General features: G+C 35.5%; 1 protein-coding gene across 1 annotated transcript in view; it reads left to right on the top strand.

Moving 5' to 3' along the window:
- The window catches only part of Upf2 (UPF2 regulator of nonsense mediated mRNA decay), a 106,723-nt gene extending 86,134 nt beyond the window's left edge, over window positions 1-20,589 (top strand). Inside the window, 5 exon segments of the mRNA XM_053743280.1 lie at window positions 4,349-4,450; window positions 4,747-4,845; window positions 11,046-11,213; window positions 16,641-16,782; window positions 20,465-20,589. Of these exon segments, the coding sequence (XP_053599255.1) occupies window positions 4,349-4,450; window positions 4,747-4,845; window positions 11,046-11,213; window positions 16,641-16,782; window positions 20,465-20,589 (636 nt within the window).
- The last annotated feature ends 6,518 nt before the right edge of the window (window positions 20,590-27,107 follow it).

Below are 27,107 nucleotides of genomic sequence, written 5' to 3'. Positions count from 1 at the left end.
CATCCACGCCAACACTTATTATTGCTTGTGTTCTTGATAATAGTCATTCTAATTGGAGTAAGATGAAATCTTAAGAGTTGTTTTAATTTGCAATTCTCTAATTACTAGAGATGTTGAACACTTCTTCATATGTTTATCAGTCGCCTGTATTTCTTCTGTAAAGTGTCTGTCCAGTTCCTTGGCCCATTTATTGATTGGGGTCTTGGTATTTTTGTGTAAAGTTTTGTAAGTTCTTTATAAATTTTGGAGATTAGTGCTCTATCAGAAGTGCGTGTGGAAAAGATTTTCTCCCACTCTGTAGGCTCTCTTTTCACATTATTGATTGTATCCTTTGCTAAGAAAAAGTTTTTTAGTTTGAATCTATCCCATTTATTGATTCTTGCTTTGATTTCTTGCACTTTGGGGGTCTTGTTTAGGAAATCTCGTCTTAAGCCAACATGATGAAGATTTGGGCCTAGTTTTTCTTCTGTTTGGTGTAGGGTCCCTGATCTAATTCCTAATTCCTTGATCCATTTTGAGTTGAGTTTTGTGCAGGGTGAGAGATAGGGGTTTAATTTCCTCTTACTACATTTGGATTTCCAGTTTTGCCAGCACCATTTGTTGAACAGGCTATCTTTTCTCCATTGTATGTTTTTGGCACCTTTGTCTAGAATGAGATAACTGTATTTATGTGGGTTTATCTCTCTGTCTTCTATTATGTATCATTGGTCTACCTGTCTTATTTTGATGCCAGTACCATGCCGTTTTTGTTACTATTGCTCTGTAGTAGAGTTTAAAGTCTGGTACCTGCTGCATCACTCTTCCTGCCCAGGATTGCTTTGGCTATTCTGGGTCTTTTGTTCTTCCAGATGAATTTCATGATTGCTTTCTCTATTTCTGTGAGAAATGTCATTGGAATTTTAATTGGAATTGCATTAAATCTGTATAGTACCTTTGGAAGTATGGCCGTTTTGATAATAATTCTGCCTATCAAGAACATGGGAGATCTTTGCATCTTCTAAGGTCTTCTTCAATTTCTTTCTTTAATGTTTTGTAGTTTTCATTGTAGAGGTCTTTCACCTTTTTTGTTAGATTAATTCCCAAGGTGGTTTTTTTTTTTTTTTTTTTTTTTTTTTTTGAGGCTATTGTGAATGGAATGGTTTTCCTAATTTCTCTTTTAGATAATTCATCACTTATGAATAGAAATGTATTAGATTTATGAGTGTTGATTTTATATCCCACTACTTTGCTGAATTCATTTATTAGTTTAGAAGTTTTCTGGTGGAGTTCTTTGGGTCCTCTAAATATAGAATCATGTCATCAGCAAATAATGATAGCTTGGGTTCTTCTTTTCCTATTCGTATCCCTTTAATTTCTTTGGTCTCTAATTGCCTTGGCTAGTGTTTCAAGGACATTGTTTTTTTTTGTTTTGTTTTGTTTTTTTTTTTTGGGTGCTGGGGATCGAACCCAGGGCCTTGTGCTTACAAGGCAAGCACTCTACCGACTGAGCTATCTCCCCAGCCCCAAGGACATTGTTGAATAAAAGTGGTGAGAGAGGGTATCCCTGCCTTGTTCCAGTTTTTAGAGAGAATGCTTTCAGTTTTTCTCCATTTAGAATGTTGTTGACCGTGGGTTTAGCATAGATAGCCTTTACAATGTTGTGGTATATTCCTACTATCCCTATTTTTTCTAGTGTTTTGAGCATGAAGGGGTCCTGTATTTTATCAAACGCTTTCTTAGCATCTATTGAAATGATCATGTGGTTCTTAACTTTAAGTCTATTGATGTGATGAATCACATTTATTGATTTCTGGATGTCGAACCAACCTTGCATCCCTGGAATAAATCCCTCTTGAACATGGTGTACTATCTTTTTAATATGTTTTTGTATGCATTTTCCCAGAATTTTATTAAGGATTTTTGCATATATGTTCATCAGGGATATTGGTCTGAAGTTTTCATTCCTTGATAATGTCTTTATCTGGTTTTGGTAACAGAGTGATGCTAGCTTCATAGAAAGGGTTAAGAAGGGTTCCCTTTTTTTCTATACTTTGAGGAGTATTGGTATTAGTTCTTCTTTGAAGGTTTTGTAGAATTCAGCTGAGAATCCATCTGGTCCTGGACTTTTCTTGGTTGGTAGGCTTTTGATGGCTTCTTATATTTCTTATTATTTTTTTAATACCACCCTTGAGGTAACTGAGAAACAAAGGCACAAGATAGGTTAAGTAATATGTCCTAGGTCTCAGGATGTAGTAGTTGACAGAGCCAGTGTTTGAACTTGGGCAGTTTGTCTTTTGCCATGCTGCCCTTCCTGTTTGCCCTCACCAGCTCAGATTCTGTGGTACATGGATAAACCCTTGCTAATTTCACCCATTATTATATAGTATACAGTAGGATTGGGAAAAATGAAATTATTTAAGTTATTACTTTGAAAAATTAATACATTATATCTAGTTGGCCCTTTGCAGATTCAACCAACTGTGGATCAGAATTATTCAGGGGAAAAATTGCATCTGTACTGAACACGTACAAACTTTTTGCTTGTCATTATTCTCTAAATTATACTGTATAACAACTTTTTGCATAGCACTTACATTGTATTCAGTATTTTAGGTAATCCAGAGATGATTTAAAGTATGAGAGGGTGTGCATAAGTTATATGCAAATCCTGTGCTGTTTTATATAAGTGACTTGAGCATCTGTGAGTTTTAGCATCTATGGGATCCTGGCACCAGTACCTCTTGGATACTGAGGGACAGCTTTATTGGTGAAATAATATAAAAAATAAAAGGCAGGAGGAAAACATTTAATACAGCTTAACTTAGTTTGGCTTAGGTTTTCAATAGGAAATATCTTTTAGGTGTTAAGAAATAATTATTTTTTCAAGGGCAGATTTAAGAGCATCTTCTTACCAATTTAAGTTTTAGTTATAAAATTGCCTCAAAAAAATTGATCCATTTGAGGTAAAAGGGTACTGTGTTTATGTATTTTTTGAAGTGTTTTCATTTTAAGAACTCTTAAGAATTTCCAAATGTCTATATTAATAGTAATATACTGTTGGAGTTGGGAAATTGTCATATACATTAAAAGTATTACAAATTTAAATTGTTTTAGAGATTATTTTCTCAGTTATATTTCTCAGTTATTATTTCTTAGCATAATGAGAAGTGTCTAATTTAGTGTAATTAGTTGGTTTTGTTTTTATTGACACACATTTATGGGATACAGTATGGTAATTCAGTACCTGAATATAATGTGTAATGACCAAATCAGCATTATTAGCATTACCATCTCCTGTTATATTAACCATTTCTATGGGTTTGGAAGAAAATGTAGTATGTCTGCACAGTGGAATATTATTCTGCCATATAAAAGAATGAAACTGTCTTTTGTGCCACAGTGGATAGAACTGAATTGACTGTGGTTGGTATTTGAAAGACAAATACCATATGTTTTGTTAATTTGTGGAAGCTAAAACAATGCGTCTGGTAGGAGAGGAAAGTAATAGTGGTTGCTAAGAAAGTGGGGAGGGGGAAATGAGAAAAGTTAGATAGTAGTTGTTTTTTTTGTGTGTTTTTTAACTTCTATGGAACCATGTGGGGGTGAATTATATTGTTGGGGTGGAGGGATTAACAGATGGAACTCCACTGTGTGCTTCATCCTTTGACTATCCATAAGGATTCTTCTGTTTGAGAAGGAATTTCAACTGACAGAGAATTGAGGACTAACTGTGGGATGAGGGGAAGTAGTACTTGAAAACCACTGGTTAGGGAAGCAGCAGAGCTAGCTTTTCCACTTGTTGGCAGTATATCCTCTGGCAAGGCACTTAACTTACCCAAACCTTGGTTTTTTGCATGTGTAAAATAGGAACATTTAAACTCACTCTTCATCTTTGGAATTGGAAAGAGTGAACAAAACCAAGTATGCAAGAATGCCATCCAAACTTAAAGCGTTTTTTAAGATATAGTGCAGTATCATTGCTTTTAACCAGTAACAATGTTAAAGTTGAACTTTGCAGATTTAGGTAGGTATTAAAGAACTATGGTGAGAAGTTCAACCTTGCAAGGATTAGTTTCAGAGAACACAAAAAGTTCAGGAAACTTGTACCTTGTGGAATTCAAGGAAGAGTTTCCACAGTTGATCTTTATATTGTTAGATCATTGGGAGCTGGTAAGGTGGGTGTTCAGCTATTGGTATGTAGGAAGTATTGTCAGCTGACTTTGCCCTCCATTGTAAGCAGACTACATAAAAGACTGAAGCTGGAGAACAATAAACAATTATACAGGCATTTAAAAGTCTTTCAAGGCATATAAAGTAAAGTGATCCTTTTCAAAGTGTTTTAATCTTCCATTAATGTTAACAATTTCAGGAAGGTTCTGATGATGATGATGAGGGAGAAGAAGAGGAGGAGGAAAATACAGATTACCTTACAGATTCCAATAAGGAAAATGAAACTGATGAAGAGAATACTGTAAGTATGGCTAAAAGATTTCCATTTTGAAATTGTGTAACATTTTATTAGTATTTGAGTTTCAGTGACTGAAGTTTTCTTTTGAATATTGAAAAATATCTCTAGAAATGTATTTTCAATTTATATTTCTAGCCATTTTCTTAATAAAAAGTTTTTTTTAACAATAAGGTTTTATATTTTAGTTATTTATTCCTCAAGTTATATTGAGCATGTTATCAATACAAAAAGGGTCTGCACTATAAAACATTACAGTTAAAATTTCTGCTCTGATTTTGTTTTTGTTTTGTTTTAATAAGGAGGTAATGATTAAAGGAGGTGGACTTAAGCATGTACCTTGTGTAGAAGATGAGGACTTCATTCAAGCTCTGGATAAAATGATGCTAGAAAATCTCCAGGTATTAAAATCACTGTATTTTGAAGAATTTTCTTAGTGTGAATCATTGCACATTAAATTCTGCTTAATATGAGGGACAATTATCTGAACATATACCTCTACAGCAACTTTTCCTGAAGTACACAGCTTGCAGCTGTCAGATACATCCTATATTTAAAATTCTTTGACGTATAGGGGGAGAAAATATAGTTAACATAAGACTTAGAACATTAATTTCATTCTGCCAATCTTTGCCTTTTCTCACTTAAGTTATATCTCATTACTTCTAAGTCCCTTATGTTTGTTTAGGAGCCAGAGTTTGCAGAAGATAAACAGTTAGGGATATTTAGTTTAAGAAATTCTTGTATTGATTATTTGAATAACTTATATGTAAATAGAAAGTATGGGTTGATATTTAAAGAAATGTTAGGTTTTTTAGTGTATTGATAACATTAATAAACTGGATTTTAAGCTTATAAAAAGCTTCATCTAACTGGGAGTTTTTCATTTTATTTTTGTTTTTTCCTGTTGCCGGATGAAACCCAGGGCCTCACACATGCTAGGCACATGCTTTTAGCTCAATATTATATCCCTGGTCTTCTATCTAGCAGTTTTAAAATGTCACAGTAATTTGGAGTAATTAGCATTTTTCTGTAATTAGAGGTAAAATCTCTTAGATTCCCTCAGCCCTGAATGTAACTTTTGCTAAACCCTATGGTGACTTAAGGAAAGTGCTTGTTGGAATGGGAGAGATGCAAGCCCATTGTCATGGGTTCAAAGGAGAATGGAAGGAAGGGAGTGAATATATATTAACTGTTGAGAAATTTTACTACAAGGGAAAGATATATGGGAAGTAACTAGAGCAGATCAGAATGACTTTTAAAGGCAGAAGATCTTATTGAGTCTTCTTTAAAAAATATGTTTTTAATTGTAGATGGACACAATATTTTTTTTATGTGGTGCTGAGGATTGAACCCAGTGCCCACACGTGCAAGGCAAGCACTCTACCACTGAGCCACAGCCACAGCCCTTATTGAGTGTTAATATGCTGATGGAGTGATGCTTTAGAGAAAATACTGGATTTTACTTGATGCTATTAAAGCCAAAATTATGTTAAAACACAAATTAGTGTTATCACTACCTTAGGCCAGTCTAATTTTTTCCTTCATATATTAAAATATTTTTTACATATATCCAGAAAACTCTTAATTTGTGAAATAAATCATATGTTTATATCATTTAGAAGCCAAAGTCATCAAATAAAACATAATCATTGCAACCCCCTTAAAGAGAAAATGATTACCTAAAGGAACTTTCTATGCAACTACACAAGGTATAGCACACACTCGTAATCCCAACAACCTAGGAGACTGAGACAGGAAGATCACAAGTTTGAGACCAGCCTTGGGCAGCTTAAAGAGATTCTGGCTCAGTAAAAAACACTGGGGATGTAGCTTAGTGACAGATCCCCTGTCCAGCATGCTTGAGCCCCTGGGTAGAATCCCTAGTACTGCAAGAAAAGAAAAAAGAAAGGAAGGAAAGGAGGGGGACGGAGGGATGAAGGGAGAAAGGAAGGAGGAAAGGGAAAGAAGGAGGGAAGGAAGAAGGAAGGAAATTTCTTATCTTATGTAATTCAGTACCATTTACTCTCAGCTATTCTTTTGTTTGGCATTTATCTATTGATCATCTACTTTGTGCCTAGCAGTGTACGATAGGCTAAGTTTAAAGTGTAAATACAACATATTGTTCCTTTTCTGAGAGAAAGTGGATATTTAACGACCAAAGTTCAAATTTTGATAATTGATAAGAGCAGAATGCTTTGGTTATAGAAAATGAAGGACCTATTTTATGTAGGATGGTGGGGAAAGCATCTCTGAGGCCATGAATTTTAAACAGGACAGGTTCAATGGAGCCATCCAATATGTTAAAGTTCTTGAGGCACAAAAGGACTTGTATTTGAAAACTGAAGAAGACTAGTATGAAGAGAACATAGTTATAGGAGGATGGTATAACATGAAAATGGAGAATTGTGATGGGATCACTTGCAAGCTCACAGTCCTTTGCTTAGTGACTCAGATGAGGGGCAAGACTAAAGACCAGGGGCCTGAGTAGAAGGCTGTTGTGGTAAGCCAGGTGAGAGGAAATAGTCCTCTGTCGAGTATAGAGACAGGACACAGACAAATGGATTTGAAAGCCCTTGAGGAGGTAGAATGGACTAGATTTATTTGGTGCTTGATTGGATATGGGTCTGTAGGAAATAAGAAGTAAAAGGTGAAACTCAGTTTTCTAACTTGGGCCACTGGCCTTTCTCCATGACAGAAAATAGGAAGAGTAAACAAGAGTTCTACTTTGACTATGTTAAGTTTGAGAAGGCTGTAAGTTGTCTAGGTTGAAATGTTAAGAGATAAGAAGAGATGTCTGAAGTGAAAGCCATGGAATATAAATTAATCACCAAGGTATAAAGTATGGAGAGAGAAGAGAAGCAGGTTCAGATTGAGCCCTGAGACATCCCAGTGTTTGGAAATAAGGTAAAAAACTAGTGAAATCAGAGGAATAGAACCTTTGATATAGTCCAGTAATTGTTACTTATTGCAGATCTTAAGAAGAAGCAAGCTGGAAGGATAGAAAGATGTGATCAGAGGAGGGAAGTTTGGATTTAAACTTTTGTAGGAGATAGACTTAGTGCGCTGAAAACTTGATCCTGTATTAGCCCTAAATTTTAAACATTATCAATTGGACAACTGTACAATCTCTGTTTTGATGAAGCTGTCATAAGAAGATGCAATATCTAAAAGTATTTTGATTCTCCATAAGTCAGATTCTTAAATTTAGTGCAGTCCTAATTACATCTCGCCAGGAGAATTGTTTTTGCAGGGGGAAGAGAAGCGCCAAGGTGAATTTAGAATGAACTTAAAATTATTCTTTAAAATATCTATAAGAAAAAGCGAAATAGCTAAGAAATTTCTGAGACATAAGGAGCAAAATATTTTATAAAATATTGAAATATTTTAAATTTAACAATAATAGTTTGGTACAGGAATAGATAGATCAGTGGAATAAAGAAGAGTACAAACTAGATCCAAAATATGGCAAGTTAGCAATACGATAAAGATAACATTTCACATCAAGGGGAAATGCTCAATTAACAGAAATAACACTGGATTAAACAAGTGGTCAGTAAACAAAAATAAATGTGAAAATTTACTTTCACAACCAGAATTAATAACTGATCTATCAGATAACTTTACTAATTACAAATGTAGACTCTGATTCAAGGACTTCTATATCTATTCTTCACCCAGTGCTGTCAAATATTGTTAGTATTACCTTTTTTTTTCTTTTTTTTCTTTTTTTTAAGTTAAAACAACATTGTCTTGGAAAGGTCAGAAACTTGCTTAAGATTACATGGCTAGTGAGTGATGGAATCTGTTTTGTTTTTTATGTTTGTCGGTTGGTTGGTTGGTTGGTTCCTTATTGTCATGCTGTGGAATCAAACCCAGGGCCTTGCACAAGCTTGCAAGCATTATACCACTGAGCTACACCTCGAGCTCCTGGAATCTTTTGAACCACTCTGTTCTGTTTCTTTTAAGCACAGAATGCCATAAAAGACTCAAAGTAATGGCAAGAAGGAAAAATAACACCTGTGCAACAGTGGGATAATAACTGCACAATAGGAAGAGATCCTGCAAACCAATAAGAAAAGATGAATGACCAATCTTTAATTACATTAAAGATAATAGGCAAAATCTTGCTAGAAGTTACTAATAATCAAAAAAGCAAATTAAGGTTAACTTTTTTCACTTACCAGACCATCAGATACTAAGATTTATAAAGTGATAATATTCAGTGTGATTTTTTTTTTGTCTTTTGGTTTTTGGTACTGGGGATTGAACCCAGGTGTGCTTAACCACTCAGCCACATCCCCAGCCCTTTTTTTATATTTTATTTAGAGATAGGGTCTCATTGAGTTGCTTAGGGCCTCGCTAAGTTGTTGAGGCTGACTTTGAACTCATGATCCTCCTGCCTCAACCTCCTGAGCACTGGAATTACAGGCATGTGCCACCACACCCTGCTCAGTGTAGTTTTAAAATTTGCTAAATGTGTATCAGTCCAGCATAATTGAGGGGAAATTTAGTAATCCCATCAAATGGCCTTGCATGTGGTCTAAAAATGTACCCCTACTTAGCAGTTTTCTTTAAAGTTAAATATATAAAGATGTCACATTATTTGTAATAGCAAAAAAAAGTCTTACTTATTTATCAGTAGGGAGTGAATTAAATAACAGGACATACCACATTTTGCCACATAATAATTGCAGATTTTATGCCAGATTTTTTTTTTTTTTTTTACAAAAAAGTAGGGTATGACCATTTTGTGAAGTTTTAAAAAAATTGTGCCAGTATGACTTAAAAATAATTTATTCCTAAACTGTCTTTGGTGAAAGATTAGGACATTTGCAGTACTTATAAATATATGTTAATTTGGTGGTGACAATTTTGCAGTAAAAAGAGTGTGCATATAATTAGGTCTGTATAAAAGGATGCTCAAAATTAGAGTTAAAAAAGGAGAAAAATGTTTATGTTTATTTAGTATAGAATAATATGGCTAATAGTGGTTATTGGTGTTTATATGTGTATATTAGTATATGGAAGAAAAAATCTGGAAGAATATACTCTGTTAATAATTGTTACATCTTGGTGTGGGGCAGAGAGAGATAAGCTGGAAGAATTCATAGAACACTAATACATTTTTTTTTTTTTTTTTGGTACTGGGGATCAAATTCAGGGCCTTGTGCTTGTGAGGCAAGCACTGTACCAGCTGAGCTATCTCCCCAGCCCCACTAATACATTTTTGTATTTAAATATTTTGCAAAGAATGTGTTAATTTTGTAATAAAGAGAAAAAAAACGCTTTACAAATAAAGATTTGTCTAAAATAACCCTTTGCAATTTTAAGTAAAACATCTTTATAAGTCTTGAGACTACTTCATGCAGATACTAATAAATTCGAACTTTATAAGCAAACATGATTAAACCTTATACCATTTCACTTCATATTCTTTTGAATATGAGACCTGTATAAAGGACTGTTTAAGAAGAGCAGTTTCAAGACCTTTAAGCCTTCTCAGCATTACTTGCCCAGTTTGGAGGAGTTGTTCTCCCCCTGCCTTAGGATGTAGACAATTACTTGCAGTTACATAAACACCTTGTACTGTTTTCATGTCCTTGTATTTGCACCTGTTCTTCCCCTGCTTAAGTTTCTTCCATATCCCCCAAATTGCGCTTTCCATATGTTCGGAAGACATCATATAAAGTTTTTAACATTCTCAGTTGTCCCATTTGTGTTAAACCTTTCATCAGATCTCTGTACCCACCTATTCCCAGCCAGGCGCAGATAACCACTCCATCCTCTACACAAGTGATTCATACCTCCAGTGTATCGTAATTTATTTATTTATATATCTGTCTTATTGAACAAGTTTATCAGCTTTTTTGAGGGTTCACTAAGTCTTTTTAATCTATCTGCAAACCTAACACACAATAAATCTTCAGTGAAGTTTCATTTAATTAATTGGTTGCAAAGTTCAGTGTAAATGTTAAGAATAATTGATTTATTAACCAAGAAATTAATGTGAATGGTTATAGATTCCATTCATTTTTTTCTTTTTTCTTTTTCTTTTTTTTTTTTTTCTGCAGTGCTAGGGATTGAACCCAGGGCCTTGTGCTTATGAGGCAAGCACCCTACCAACTGAGCTATCTCCCCAGCCCTCCATTCATTCTTGAACATTTATGGAGCACTGCTAGGAAATGCTGGGGAACAGGAATAGAGTGTTGACCCTGCATAGTCTGGTGGGCAAGTCAGACTGATAAATAGGTCATTATGAGACTGTAAGAATGAAGGCAGATGTGGCGCCATGAGGGCAAATAAAAGGGCACTGTTTGAGGAGCAGGGATATTCTGTAGGGTGTGCAGCAGTGAGTGCTTGGGAGCGCATAGAGCGATAAACAAGGCCAAACCACATAGTTCCTTCTAAGATATATGTAAAGGTTTTAGGTAGTGGAAGAGAAATATCCCTGGTTCACCTGTATTTTAGAAAGAGATTAGCGTTTTTGATTGTTGTGTTTTAAGAAATATAGCACCAAATGAATTCTTTGCAATTTACATTTACATATATCCATGTATATCTTGGAATATTTATATACTTTTTAATTTCTGTCTTTAAGCAAAGAAGTGGCGAATCTGTTAAAGTACATCAACTTGATGTTGCTATTCCTTTGCATCTCAAAAGCCAGCTGAGGAAAGGACCTCCACTTGGTGGCGGGGAAGGAGAGGCAGAGTCTGCAGACACTATGCCATTTGTCATGTTAACGAGAAAAGGCAATAAACAGCAGGTAAGAAACTGCCCACTGTACAGTTGCCCATCCTCTTAGACCCAGGTTGTAGGCTGCAGAGGCTGAGGCTTGCTTTTTTTTTTTTTTTTTTTTTTTTTGAGTAATGCATGGCAATTACAATTAGATACTCTTTGGTTACCATTCATGCACAGCTACTAAAATAATGGTGTGACATTGGTACACTTGACCCCTGAGTTTTGTTAACTAAAAAGGGACTTTGCAATAACATTTTTGTAGATCAAATTACACAACAGTAAGTGTTCCTCTTTCTTCCTCCCTTTGGTGGGGTCCATGTGAATATTCATTATTGTATATGCCATTTGATCCTTATAGAAAATGTAGGCATTGAAAATAAATCAAGTGCTGGTGACATAGCTCAGTTGGTAGAGTGCTTGCCTCACATGCACTAGGCCCTGGGTTCAGTCCCCAGCACCACAAGAAAAAAAAGTGAAAATAAATCAAGATTGTATCTTAAAAAATTGGGGACCTTTGAAAATAAATTCACTTCAGTAATCTGAATTCTAAATTGTATGGACTATTTTGGGTTCAGAGTGGATAGATTATTTTTTTAAAACACTGCGTGTCTCATTTAACTTTATACAAAATAAGGAATTTCAAGTCCTATTTCTTAAAATGTGAAATTTGAGAATATATTTTTGTTGAGCTTTAAAAAATATTAGCAAACATGAAATAAAAACTGAAAGTTCTTGGTTAAAGTAAATTTTCAACTCTTATAAACTTTGTTTGGAATTTTGGACAATGTTCAATATTAGGAACATTATTTGAAGAAATATCACTGGTATTTTGTGGTCTGAAAAAGAAAGTGTATTTTGTTCTGATTTTTATTTCTTTATTTGACTTTTGGGTGTTGGCCCTTGAGGTGCAACGGTTTTTCTACAAGTGAGAAATGTGTTGCCTTATAGGAATCTTTAATTCTTAAGTTCGGTGAAAGATCTCTTTGTGCACCCAGTGTGTGCTTAGAAATAACTTTCTGTTCTAGGCATAGGGGAAAAAAATTACACCAATGAAATTTCAGAGTAGTTAGGAGAAAGAAAAAGGCTAATGCCGTTTGTAATTTATTTCTCAATTTAAATGTGAATTAGAATAATTAATTGAAATAAAATATTTTGATGGTGGAAAGTAAAAGTTCAAATAGCACCATTGTATAATGTTGAGACTATTTTAATGAAATCCATAATATATGTATTACAGCTTAATACTCGCAGACAAATCATTGTTTTGCAATTAATAGTTATAAAGAGTCATGATTTGTTGAATGTTTGATAGATACTTATCTATCATAACTTGAGATTATATTTATACATATATGTTTGTGTGTGTGTGTGTGGTTCTGAGAATCAACCCAGGGCCTCATGTACTTGACAGATAAGTGCTCTCTACCACTGAGCCTCATTTCCAGCCCATAGATATATAGTTTCAAAATTTTTATACAACCTAAATCACCTTTGCTGTTAACATGTTCCAGGAAGTTTAGTTTGAGTTATTTCAATCATTTTTTCATCTAACTTAATATAAAATAGTATCTCTTTTCTAACAGTAGCTTAGCAGCTTTATTGTAAAGGCTTTGGGGAAGGGGAAACAATAGGAAATTTGTGTTTACTACTGTGCATTTTCTGTTCTTTTGAAATACATACTACTTGAGAACTTTTTCTTTTCTAAAACTTGTCTCAGAAGTCACAAAATGTGTTTTTGTTCATCTTTTACTTATAATTGTTTCCCTTTGGAATATTTAAGTGAGGAAATTGTCAGTCTTATAATAGTGAATAGAAAACTTATATTTTAGCTGGGTATGATGACTCACACCTGTAATCCCAGTGACTCTGGAGGTTGAGGCAGGAGGATCAGAAGCCTCAGCATTTAACAAGGCCGTAAGCAACTTAGTGAGATCCTGTCTCAAAATAAAAAAGGACTGGGGATATGGCTCAGTGGTTAAGTACCCCTGGATTCAGTCCCCAGTACCAAAAAAAACCAAAAAAATCCAACTTATATTTTCCATGTTTTTTAATGAAATTCATTGTGAAGTATTCTTTATATTTTCTTTAGTATAATTAACACCATCATCACTAGACTTATCATAACTGAATTAAGACAAATCACAAATTTTATCACAATTACCTAATAAAGGGGAAAAAATGACCACCAGTGTTTTATTTCAGAATATTTTGATCTGGTGACAGATAATAGTACCTAGAATTGTAGCCTTCATTTTCATGATGATCAAGGAATTATCTACCTATATTTCTTATTATCTACCTATATTTCTTATTAAGCAGTCAGGTTTGCTTAAATGTTTTGTAAAAGAATATATGACCTTTATTTGCATAAATTTATAAGTATTCGAGACCAGTCAGTCATAGCTACTCAGAGGAAAACCAATAACTGATTAACCGAGGATTGGAATGTTGGTGTATGTAATTTACACTGAAACTTTCATCTCTTTCTTTTTTTAAAAAATATTTTTAGTCGTAGATGGACACAGTACCTTTATTTTATTTATTTATTTTTATGTGGTGCTGAGGATCAAACCCAGTGCCTCACACATGAGAGGTATTTTAGTCAGCTTTTTCACTCCTGTGACTAAATGACCTGACCAGCACAACTGTAAAGGAGGAAAGATTTATTTGGGCGCTCACAGTTGCAGAGTTCTTAGTCCATAGACAGCCGGCTCCATTCCTCAGGGCTCAAGCTGAGGCTGCACATCATGGCAGAAGAGAGTGGCAGAGGGAAGCAGCTCACATCATGGTGATCAGGAAGCAGAGAGAGAGAGACTGCACCCTCCAGATACAAAATATATACCCCATAGCCACGCCCCCAATTCCCACCTCTTCCAGCCACATCCTTCCACTTCAATTAATCCCATCTGGAATTAATTCACTGAGTGTAAGACTTTTACCGCCCAGTCATTTCTCCTTTGAACCTTCCTGCATTGTCTCACATGTGAGCTTTTGAGGGACACCTCACATCCAAACCATAACATGAGGCAAGTACTCCACCATGAGCTACAATCCCATCCCCCACCTCTTTCTTTACCCTTGCCACCTCAAGTAATGCATCTTATGTGATAGTTGGAATGGAAAATGACCTAAAGTTGAGCTGTCATTCTCAAAGGTATTTCATATTTGATTGAGACTAACATTGTCCAGAATTTCAGCCTATAATAAAAATAATAATGAAAACAGTAAGTTAAAATTGAATGAATTCTTAATATATTCCAGATATTGTTCTTTTATATATAATCATATCTTTAAAATTAGTGTATTTGTCTGCATGACTCTTTGTTGCTTTTAGACTGACAGATAATCTCTTTTGTACTGCTAACTACTTTTCACAACTGTCTGTTAAGGGAAGATTGGAAAATTGTTTTGCTTCAAGTCCTCATTCTGGATGTTCTCATTTTTTAAGAGGGAAAGTTGCAATCTTTCTCCCTAGAATTTGAAACTCTGTCCCTGGTGTGTCGTGATAATTTGGCCCAGTTCTGTTTATAATGTCCTTTAGTGGAACTTTTCTTTCCTAATAGTTCATAGCACTTGGGTTTGGAAATACAGGTATAACAGACTGCTTTCAACATGAGTTGTGCTGAAAATAAAAAAATTCACAAATTACTGTGATTGTCAGTAACCTTACTGTTTAGGAAGAATAAATCAATTACGAAGTTTTTGCTTTACATGTTAGAGATATATGTAAAGAGTTTGACAGGAAATTGATTTCAAGCTGAACTTTTTCTCTTACTTATTTTTTTGTGTATCTTCCTAAATTTTGAAAAATAAAGTTTATTTCCAAGAATGATGACTATTTTAATTATGTTTTAATTATTTTTGTTTTGTGGATAAAAACAGGACAAGTCCTGTATTATATACATATACTCCTAATGTGGATTACGAAGTAGGCATAAGGACAGGTACATCAGAAGTAATGAACAATTTTAATTTTCTAATTATTGGTTGTAAATCTCATTTTTCTAAGATGATTTTTTTAAGTTGGTGACTTATTTTGCTAAGTTTTATTTTCAAAATGTAAATGAAACAGTGAGACTTATTCTGAACTTTTTAAAAGTTATTTAAATGCCTTAGTACTGTGTGATATTTTTGTGAACTGCTACTATTGCTATATTGTGTACTTTATCTCATTTAATTCTCTAAACAACCCTAAAAGGTAGTATTGTGCCCATCAGTAGAGTGTATTTTGACATATTGTACATACATGGAGTATAACTTATTCTAATTAGGATCCCATTCTTGTGGTTGTACATGATGTGGAGATTCACTGGTTGTGTGTTCATATATGAACATAGGTAAGTTAAGTCCAGTTCATTCTACTGTCTTTCCTATTCCCATCCCTTCTCCCTTCCCTTCATTCCCCTTTGTCTAATCCATTGAACTTCTGTTCTTCCCCTCCGCCCCCCACCTTGTTGTGTGTTAGCATCTGCATATCAGAGAGAACATTTGGCCTTTGGTTTTTGGGGATTGACTTGTTTCACTTAGCATGATAGTCTCCAACTCCATCCATTTACCAGCAAATGCCATAGTTTCATTCTTTTTTATGGCTGGGTAATATTCCATTGTGCGTATATACTACTTTTTCTTTATCCATTCATCTGTTGAATGACACCTAGGTTGTTCTACTGCTTCCTGAACCCTGACTTTGCACAGATATGGTCCAGATGAATTCTTCTCAGTGAGACATGCACAGCAGAGAATTTAGGTTATAAAACACCTCCATGTTGTGCTTAGATGTGAGCATAACTTACTTAACATTTTCCAGAGAGCCATGACCTGTAAATTCACAGATTTTTACATCTAGGTTCGTTTGCCATATGCAGTCCTACGCTAGGACCATCCCACTAAAAAACAAAGACATTCCTAGACAAGGACTCACTCTCCCCCTATAACAGAGAACTATTACTTAATAGTTATTACTTAACCTCTCCCTCCTTTCGAAAATCACAGCTGTCTTCGGAAATATGAAGTCCTAGTAATGCTGAAGATGGACTAGATTTATTTTGTGTAGTTCATGAGGTGGGTGGAACTGACAGGAGGTGGATTCCGTTTTCTGTAGAAGTATTTTGACTACCCTACATGTTGAGGTCTACAGAATAAAAAGGCATCCCGTGTTGTTAGAGGTATGCTTCCAAATAGGACACACTGAAGAATTTCTGCTTTTCATGGAGGTTGAACTTGGTAGACTTTTACTTCTCATCTAAATCTGATGGATTTTGTCTACTAGAATAATACTACTGTTTCTTCTTAAATGTTCTTATAAATTGTTGATTTACAGTGAAAGAAAAACATTATTTTTCTAAACTCATTTTTTTACTTACTATTTTATTTGAAGTCTGTTTTTTCTTTCAGTTTCCTCAGGCTGTTTGTGACCTTTGGTTTTTGTTTTTGTTTTTTTTTTTTCTCTCAGTTTAAAATACTTAATGTGCCCATGTCATCCCAACTTGCTGCAAATCATTGGAACCAGCAACAGGCAGAACAAGAAGAAAGGATGAGAATGAAAAAGCTCACACTAGATATCAATGAGCGGCAAGAACAAGAAGATTATCAAGGTATGAAATCATTTATGAAAGAAATGGGAAATTTTTATACTTTTTGAGTGTTTCAGATTAGTTATCAAAGTTGCTGTTCTTTTTTTAAAATTTTATTTATTTTTATAGACTGCATTTTGATTCGTTGTACACAAATGGGATCCAACTTTTTGTTTCTATAGTTGTGCACGATGTAGATTCACACCATTCGTATAATCATACATGTACATAGGGTAATGATGTCTGTCTCATTCTGCTGTCTTTTCTTCTCTTACCCTCTTGTCCCACCCCCCATTATGTATCATCATCCACTTATCAGAGAAAACATTCAAATATAGTTATCAAAGTTGCTATTCTTTTTTCATACATTTGTATATGTTTATATTAGGTAACTTTTATTCTTTTATTCTATCTCCACTTTCTCTCATTTATTTGTAAAATAATAATAAATTTTCATCTTATTTTTCTAACTCCATAATTCAGTTAGATCCTGCTGTTAGCTGTGTTTGCAAGTGAGATAATTTTTAATTGCTTTACATTGCTAGCCAATTGTGGAAATTAATTCAACAAACACTAAATTTGTCTGTTTGGAGTCCTGGTCTTGAGGACCTCGTCTATCTTCCTTCAGATTTGAGCACATATTCAAATTAGGACTCTTAATTATATGTATACATAGCCAGTGTTCTTGGGTTAATTGGAACCTTACAGAATTCATGGATATTTCATAAGCCAACCTTTTGGTATTCCTGTAGTGTCCAGATTTTAGAGCCAGAAAGCAGCTATTTATATAGCACTGATTGAACAGACTGCTCTTTATACGAGAGTGTTATATAAATAAATAATTTGTGTGAGGTTTTTTTCCCACATTTTTTTCCACTTTTTTTTTTATTAAAATTTTTTTTTAATTTTTACAGACTGCATTTTGATTCATTGTACATAAATGAGGTACAACTTTTCATTTCTATGGTTGTACACAATGTAGATTCACATCATTCATGTAATCATACATATACACAGGGTAATACTGTCTGTTTCATTCTACTGTCTTTCTGTCCCCCACCCGCTCCCACCCCATTTTCCTCTACACCATCCAAAGTGCCTTCATTCTTCTCTTCCCACTGCACCCCACCACCCCACCTCATTATGTATAATCTTCCACTTACCAGAGAAAACATTTGACCTTTGGTTTTTAGGGCTTGTCCTATTTCACCTAGCATGATATTTTCCAACTTCATCCATTTACCAGCAAATTCTGTAATTTTATTCGTTCTTTATGGCTGAGTAATATTCCATTGTCTATATATACCACAATTTCTTTATCCATTCATCAATTGAAGGGCATCTAGGTTGGTTCCACAATCTAGCTATTGTGAATTGAGCTGCTATGAACATTGATGTGGCTGTATCTCTGTAGTATGCTGATTTTAAGTCCTTTGGGTATAGGCCAAGGAGTGGGATAGCTGGGTCAAATGGTGGTTCCATTCCAAGTTTTCTAAGGAGTCTCCACACTGCTTTCCAGAGTGGCTGCACTAATTTGCAACCCCACCAGCAATGTATGAGTGTACCTTTCTCCCCACATCCTCGCCAATACCTGTTGTTGTTTGTATTCTTGATAATCACCATTCTAATTGGGGTGAGATGGAATCTTAGGGTGGTTTTGATTTGCATTTCTCTTATTACTAGAGATGTTGAATATTTTTCCATATGTTTGTTGATTGCTTGTAGATCTTCTGTGAAGTGTCTATTCATTTCCTTAGCCCATTTGTCGATTGGATTATTTGCATTCTTGGTGTAGAGTTTTTTGAGTTCTTTATAGATTCTGGAGATTAGTGCTCTATCTGAAGTATGATTGGCAAAGATTTTCTCCCACTCTGTAGGCTCTTTCTTCGCATTGCTGATAGTTTCCTTTGCTGAGAGAAAGCTTTTTAGTTTGAATCTATCCCAGTTATTGATTCTTGTTTTTATTTCTTGTGCTATGGGAGTCCTGTTGAGGAAGTCTGGTCCTAAGCCGACATGTTGAAGCTCTGGACCTACTTTTTCTTCTATAAGATGCAAGGTCTTTGGTCTGATTCCAAGGTCCTTAATCCATTTTGAGTTTAGTTTCGTTCATGGTGAGAGATATGGGTTTAGTTTCATTCTGTTGCATATGGATTTCCAATTCTCCCAGCACCATTTGTTGAAGAGGCTATCTTTTCTCCATTGCATATTTTGGCCCCTTTGTCTAGTATGAGAAAATTGTATTTATTTAGGTTTGTGTCCGTGTCCTCTATTCTGTACCATTGATCCACCTTTCTATTTTGGTACCAATACCATGCCGTTTTTGTTACTGTTGCTTTGTAGTAGAGTTGAAGATCTGGTATTGCGATACCCCCTGCTTCACTCTTTCTGCCAAGGATTGCTTTAGCTATTCTGGGTTTTTTATTCTTCCAGATGAATTTCATAATTGCTTGCTCTATTTCTGTAAAGTACATCATTGGGATTTTAATTGGAATTGCATTGAATCTGTATAGCACTTTTGGTAGTATAGCCATTTTGACAATATTAATTCTTCCTATCCAAGAACATGGGAGATCTTTCCATCTTCTAAGGTTTTCTTTAATTTCTTTCTTTAGTGTTCTGTAGTTCTCATTGTAGAGGTCTTTCACCTCTTTTGTGAGATTGATTCCCAAGTATTTTATTTTTTTCGATGCTACTGTGAATGGGGTAGTTGTCCTAATTTCTCTTTCTGAAGATTCATCACTTATGTATAAAAATGCATTAGATTTATGTGCATTGATCTTATATCCCGCTACTTTACTGAATTCACTTATGAGTTCTGAAAGTTTTCTGGTGGAATTTCCTGGTTCCTCTAAGTATATAATCATATCATCAACAAATAGGGATAGTTTGAGTTCTTTTCCTCTTCATATCCCTTTAATTTCTTTGGTCTGTCTAACTGCTCTAGTTAGAGTTTCAAGGACGATATTGAATAGAAGTGGTGAAAGAGGGCATCCCTGCCTTGTTCCAGTTTTTAGGGGGAATGCTTTCAGCTTTTCACCTTTTAGAATGATATTAGCCATGGGCTTAGCATAGATGGCCTTTACAATGTTAAGGAATGTTCCCACTATCCCTATTTTTTCTAGTGTTTTGAGCATGAAGGGGTGCTGTATTTTATCAATAATTTGTGGTTTTTAATCCCACTTCCAGAATCTCCTCTCCCAATTCATGTGCAACATTTTTAATAAAAATGGTTAACTGTACCTACTATGACCAAACACTGTTTTATGTGTTTCTTTCAAAGTATGTTATCCTTGCAACACTTCTGTGCAATGAATGTCATTATTATCTACATTTTATATTTAGGGAATCTGAACCATTAACTAGTAATTGGCAGACCTGGGATTTTAACCAATGTAAACTCTCTCCAAACACTATATTATTAGCTGTCATTCTATACTGCCTCTTAGGCTTTTTAACTGTCTCTTAAGACACTTATGTAATGAGCAAATTCACTATTGGGAACACTGGATATTAAAAGATTCTCATCTCTTGATAGATTCTTTTAGTACTTTGTAATCATGGTAGTTTGTATAATGGTCATTTTTCTGTAGTCACTTACCTGATAATAGGCTGATAAACTTGATCTCCCTAACATTTTATTTGCTTCATCGAGGTGTACATTTGTAAGAGTTAACAGCGTTTTCTCTTTTGCTCCTAATCACAGAAATGTTGCAGTCTCTTGCTCAGCGCCCAGCTCCAGCAAACACCAATCGTGAGCGGCGGCCTCGTTACCAGCATCCAAAGGGAGCGCCTAATGCAGATCTAATCTTTAAGACTGGTGGGAGGTAAAACAGTCTTTACTTGCTTCTCTTTTGGCTGTTCATTTTTTTCTAATATCCATATGAATAAATTAGAGAATTCTGGATTATACTTATAGACAGAAGCCTAAAGATTAGCAAAATTCTGTTGAAACCTGTTTTATTGCTGCTAAATGTACAAACTAGTTAGCTTAACAGTCAATGACAAATGTTAATTTCTTACTTTTGCATTTTTTAAAAGTAGCTTTAACCATGAATATGAGCCAGGCATGGTGGTGCATGCTTGTAATCCCAGTGGCTTGGGAGGCTGAGGCAAGAGGATCATGAGAACAAAGCCAGGACTTAGCGAAGTCCTAAGCAACTCAGTGAAACCCTGTCTCTAAATAAAATACAAAAAAGGGCTGGGGATGTGGCTCAGTGGTTAAGTACCCCTAGGTTCAATCCCGGGTACCCCACACCCCTCAAAAAAAATAATCTTAAAAAGTAGCTTTAGGCATTGGTTATGTAGCTTAGTGGTAAAAGCATTTATCTAGCATGTGTGAAGCCCTGGGTTTGATCCCAGTCTACCCTCACCCCCCCTCAAAAAAAAAAGACAGCTTTAAATATGTGCTATAGTGTTTTTGATAATGCATGTTCCCTCTTGTCATCAGAAACCAAAAATATTAGAATATTTTATCTTGATATTTTTATCAGTTTCACATTTCCATATTGCATTATAACATCTCTTAATAGCACATTGTTTTCATTTATATCTAATTCCTTCTCAATTCAGATATTCGTATCTTTTTTTTAATTTTTAAATGTGGGAGTGTCAGAATTCTTACAGAATCCATAAGTATGAAGTTTGATGACATAATGGGTATCTTCAGTAGCATATATTCATCTGGTACCTACCAGGTCCAGCCCTTCATTACAAAAAATTAAAAAGGAGAAGAAAATCCTCATTAGAGTCCAGTGAGAAAACAAACTATATGTACTTGAAATTCTGTCCTATTTATTTCTATTTATTCAAATATGTCATTTATGCTGTTTGTTCAAAGCATTTCTCAGGCAGTAGGGAACAAAGATAAAAATGGAGAAACAGATGTGTAAACATAATTACTCCAATAGATGTATATGTGATATACCCTTCTCAGTTTTCTACCAGTGTTATTCAGTCATCTTTCAAAATTCTTTAACTTTCTGTTTTTCCATTTCTCTTCCTTTAATTTCCCTTTGGAAAGAACCAGCCACATTTGCTCTTTTCCTTTCCTCCCACATTGTGTGACTTACCCTACCTTTTCCACTCAAACTGCCTTCTCTGGGTCCCTTCCATCTCTTGAGCATTGTTTTAGTAGCAGTTCATTGTGGGTCTTCCTGTTTTCTTCCACATACTCTTTCATTTTGCTTCTGTGACTTCTCGCTTCCGGCTTTTCCCTTTTCTCTGACCCCTCTGATTCCTACCTGACTTCCAGTTCCTTTGTGCACATCCCTTACCTATAGATGTCCAGATCCCTTGGGTTCAGTCCTGTCTTTTTCTTTCCTTCTGCTATCTGTAAGGGGTATCATCCTTTCCATGACTCCATTACTGTCGAGATCTCCAGCCCAGACCTCACACTTGAGTTTTCTGCCTGTCCAGGTGTGCCTCTTCAAAACAGAAACCTCAGTGTGTGCCCTGTCCATCCCTATTCTAGCTTAGTGAACAAAAGCGGTACCCACCCCAGTGTCCATACTAGGAAAGAGGGTTTCATGTTGGACTTCTCCTTCCTCAATTCCCCACTCTGGGTAATAACTCTCTGCATTCCAATACTAAATTGTTCTCATAGGTGCCTGTTTTATTCCACCCCATGGCCAAGACTCTAGATCAAGCCACCATCACCTCACATTTAGATTACTGCTGTGATTCCTTCTTGGCCTTTGGGTAAGATCAAGTGTGGATAACTGCAGTTACCTCATCTACTTCTTAGTCTGTTTCAACCCCTTTCAATCCATTCTCAGTGTTCTTTCTAAGATGCAAATCTGCCATCTGACTCTGCTTAAAACTCATTAGTGGCTCCTTATGGCTCATAGAATAAACTCCCAGTTCCTCAGCTTGGCTAGCAAGGTATGACATATATGCCTATACTTACATTATTGGCTTCATCTCTTGCAATTCCTTTCCCCCGCAACCAAGCTGGTATTTTAATTAACTTGGTTTTTTGCCTTTCTGTGGAGCACTCTCCTGCTTTTCTCCCTGGATAACTCCTGCTGCACCCTGAGACCCAACTGGTATTCTTAAAACTCTGACATAGGTCAGTGAGAGTACATTGCCTTAACTCACTGTATTTCCATAGACTGTGTCCTACTTAGTTACCTGCTGGCTTATCTCCATCCTCCATGAGACTAAAGACCGTAGGGGCAGGGACTGCATCTTAATCTTGTTTTCCATTATATCCTTCATAGCTCTTAGTGCCTGGCACTTAGAAGATGCTCAGTAAATATTTGTTGAATGGACAAAGGAACTATTTACAGTCTACATTTAGTCATTTAATAAACTTCTTTCAGTTCTGCTCCCAAGTTGTTTTCTATTTTTGTGAGTTCCAACCCTTGAGCTAACCTTTCAACCTGTTTTAAATCTTGTCTTAAAATTGTAACTTTAAAAAAAAAAATCCTAACCTGTCCATCATCTTTATGAATGGCACTCTGTAAAGAATAATGAATGCTATTTTCATAGCCAGTGTTTCTGAAACATAGGTATGGTTAAGCATTATAGAACAGTCAAATACATAAACATGAGTTTTTGAGCCTTTTGGAGTACCACATGTTCTTTGCCACTTTTAAACTTACTTTAAGTGAAAAAATACAGTCATTTGAAAAACAAACTGATGGAATGGAATGGTGATTGACTCTTTATTTTCTTCTGTTTACCTTGGGCCAGTCTTAGCTTTAGTGGATGTATGGAGTAGTTGCATCATCAGTAGCTTAAGGAGAACACGCCAGAGGTGGGGTCCTGTGGGAAGCGGGGAACCGTGAGTCTATGAGTAAATGTGAGGAACCGTTTTCAAGTTGATTGTTAATGCGACTGGTGCTTTTATTAAAAAATCAATTAACATTGGTAATATTAGGTGTCAGTTAAAGGTAAATTAGTTTGAAAACTAGTTATTAAAGTAGTTGAAATTTTTTTTACTTGTGGATGTTGGTAGACTCTTAGTATTTATGATGATTTTTATGTTTTCTAACCAGAGGATCTAATCAGAGGAATGTAAATTAAAACTTAAGCCTTTTAACAAATTACAGGTATTTGTTTTCAATGAGTAAGCAGTAGTGCTCTAAGTAAAATTATTCTTCAGGTTTTCTGTAGTGCAGAACAAGGTTGTTTTCTTCTTCAGTAGTGTTGAAAAACAAACTTTGCATCTTTGGCAAGTATTACTGCTTACATGGTTTAGATGCTACAAATTCATATAGATTATTCTGGTGCTTTTCAAACTTTTAAAATATGTATGAATCATCTGGACTCAAAAGGTAGGTTCTGATTCGTTTTTGTCAAACTCCCAGGTAATGTCAAATCTGCTGGTGTGCAGATCACAATTAGAATAGCAAGAGTTTATGCTGTCAGGTTTTTGCTTTGTTTTGGTGGCTTTTTTGTTTGTTTGTTATTTTCATTATGTTTTGCTTTCATTTTGAGATGGGGTCTTGATGTATTGCCCAGGCTGGTCTCAAACTCTTAAGCTTGAGATGTTCCTGCCTCTAGTTTACAAGTGCCTGACACTGCGAGCACATGGTACTGCATCCAGCTTGCTTTTTTCTTTTTTTTAAGAATATCTCTGCCCTTACTGTATGGATAAATAAGTTATAGTTTTGGTGTTGAATACTTCATAGAATAACATATAATCCAGAATGTATTATTGTAAGTGCTTTTTAAGCTCTTAGTTTTTTAATCATTTAGAGTAATTGCCTACAAGCCAGTCACGTGACAGACACCCTACACTATAACTAGTGATAGAAGCATATCTTACTTAGCAAAGATTTTCAGTATTTTTTCTTGTCAACCACTGTTTATTTAAAGTATTCTGTTTTAGACAGCTGCTGTGTTTTGACTTCAGGAGAAACTTGCATCTTCTCATTCTTTCTTTGGGGGCATGATTGTATCCTTGATGCTTTTTCACATTCACCTCAGTTCTGGAAGAGTTATGGATACAGACAGCTAAGGATATACTTTTCTATAATTGCATTTTATTTCTTGAAATTGTCTTGCTCATGTAACTTGCTCTGTTTAAAACAAACTGTATGAGTTTACTTTTCACTTCTCTAGCAAAGTGCCATAGACTGAATGACTTAAACCACAGGAGTTCTTTGTCTTAAAGTTTTGATGGCAGGAAAGCTGAGACAGAGGAGTCTGAGGCTATAAGGAAGGCTGTTCCAGGCCTCCTTTCTGGCTCCTGGAGTTTGCTGGCAGTCTTTGGTTTTCATTGGCTTATAGATGCATCACTCTGATCTCTGCATCTCTGCCTTCTTCTTCACATTACATTCTTCTGTGTGCGTGTGCCTTATTTTTTTTTTCTTTCTTCCTTCCTTTTTTTTTTTTTTTTTTTTTTTTTTTTTGCAGTACTGGTAATTGAACACAGGGCCTCTTACATATAGGCAAGCACTCTTGCTGCTGAGGTACATTCCCATCCTGTGCATAAGGACATAGTCATAATATTGAATCACGAACCCACCCTACTGCACTATGGCGTCATCTTAACTAATTACATCTGCAACAACTCTGTTTCCAAATAAAGTCACATTTAAAATTTTTTTTTTTTTTAGTTGTCAGTAGACCTTTATTTTATTTACACACAGTGCTAAGAATTGAACCCAGTGCGTTAGTCGTGCTAGGCAAGCGCTCTACCACTGAGCTACAACCCCAGCCCCTAAAGTCACATTTTGAGGTACTGGGGGTTCAAGTTCAACAAGTGAATTTTGAGGATACACAATTCAACCATAACACAAACCGAATTCTTGACACTTTAGCAGTTAGTCACAGAGAAGATACAGAAGCCACCCCTGGCAGTTAATGTCAGAATTGTTCCTGTTTTGCTCTTAGAGAATTCACCAGATGATAGTTAGTAGTATTTGAGAAACACTTTCTTGCCCCATCTTTTCCCTGCAGCAGTAAGGTCTCTAACATCACCCTGTTTGTACCTTTAGGAGACGTTGATCCAGCAGCACGTGTCATTTCATTAGGTCCTGTATCTGATGTTGTGGATAGTGGAGTCCTCCAGCAATTGAATGAGAGCAGTGGACACATCTCAGCATGTCGGTCTAGAGAGTTGCGAATCTAAACCTGGGACAGGCTGGGGCCATGAGGCAGAAACAGCAGCCTCTGCCAACACCGGAACAAGCCCACGCTTCCAGACAAGGCGGAAAAGGCCTTTTGTAATGGAAATCACGTGAGGGTTAATCTTCTCTTGAGAATGGCAGTCAAGAAATGAGATGGTTCACTTGACTACTGAGCAGTTACACCAGGAAGAGCAGCAATGAGATGACTGAGCCAGAGAAGAAATGGTTGCGATGATAATGGTATGGGGGAAATGAACTTGAGTTTTGAACTTGATTTGAGTTACAGTGTCTCTGAATCGAACATCCCATGTTGGAAGAAGATACATTTGGGGGCTCCAGGACTACAGTAGAAAAGTATAGAGCAAGCAGTAAAATCTTCTAGTAAAAACTTACATGCAGGACAACAAAATGATGAAAGATATCTAAATACCAGATAATCCACCAGGAAGGCTTTTGTTTAGGAATTTGTTTCAAAAGGAACAAGGGATGAGGGAGAAAAATCTGCTTTATCCATCAGAGCCAGTGATATAAAATTGCCTATTAGAGTGAAAGAAAAATGTGAAGACATTAGTACAAAGAACATTCATTCAGATGGCTTAGACAAGTCTGATACCAGCCTAAGAACAGGGATATAGTTGAGCCCATTGTAAGTATCATTGAAAACAAAACGTGCCAGTCAGCATGTCACAGAAAATGAACGAAGGACAACAAGAAATAGATCAGAATATTTTGTTGACCTTCATGGGTTTACAGCCTCTGTCTCTAAACAAAATATGGAAACAAGTAGAGCTTTTCTTTTGCTTTTGTTTTCGTTTTGTTTTGTTGTTTTGTTTTCCCCCCACTAAATAGAAAAGAGGGTTCTTAGTCTGTTTCTGACAATCTGTTAATTTATTAGGATAGTTGTCTTTCGTTTGCTTTCCAATAGGCATAGTAAATTTAGTTAAAGAGCACATCTGTATGCTACAACTTGATTACATCTTTTTTTCTAGCTATTTTGCATTTTTCTTTTACCACGTTTCAGTTTCTGCATGTAGATTTAAGTAAGAAACAAAACTTGTAAAGTTGTAACATTTCACATGGAAATGCTGCCCAATCTTCACCAGCTTCAGAAATCTGACCTTTGCCGATGCTGCAATAAAGTGTTGTAATTTAGATTTGGTGTGGTTTGTTTTATTTGGTTTGGGTTTTGGAAACCTATCAAATGGACCGACCAATCCTGCTCTCCAGGGTTGTCTGTGTGCGGTATAAAACATCCTCAAAGACATTTTT

The sequence above is a fragment of the Sciurus carolinensis genome, chromosome 12 (assembly GCF_902686445.1).
Source record: "Sciurus carolinensis chromosome 12, mSciCar1.2, whole genome shotgun sequence".
In the NCBI taxonomy this organism is placed as follows: Eukaryota; Metazoa; Chordata; class Mammalia; order Rodentia; family Sciuridae; genus Sciurus; species Sciurus carolinensis.
Note: the sequence above shows the minus strand (reverse complement) of the source record. Positions and strands in the feature narration are given on the sequence as shown.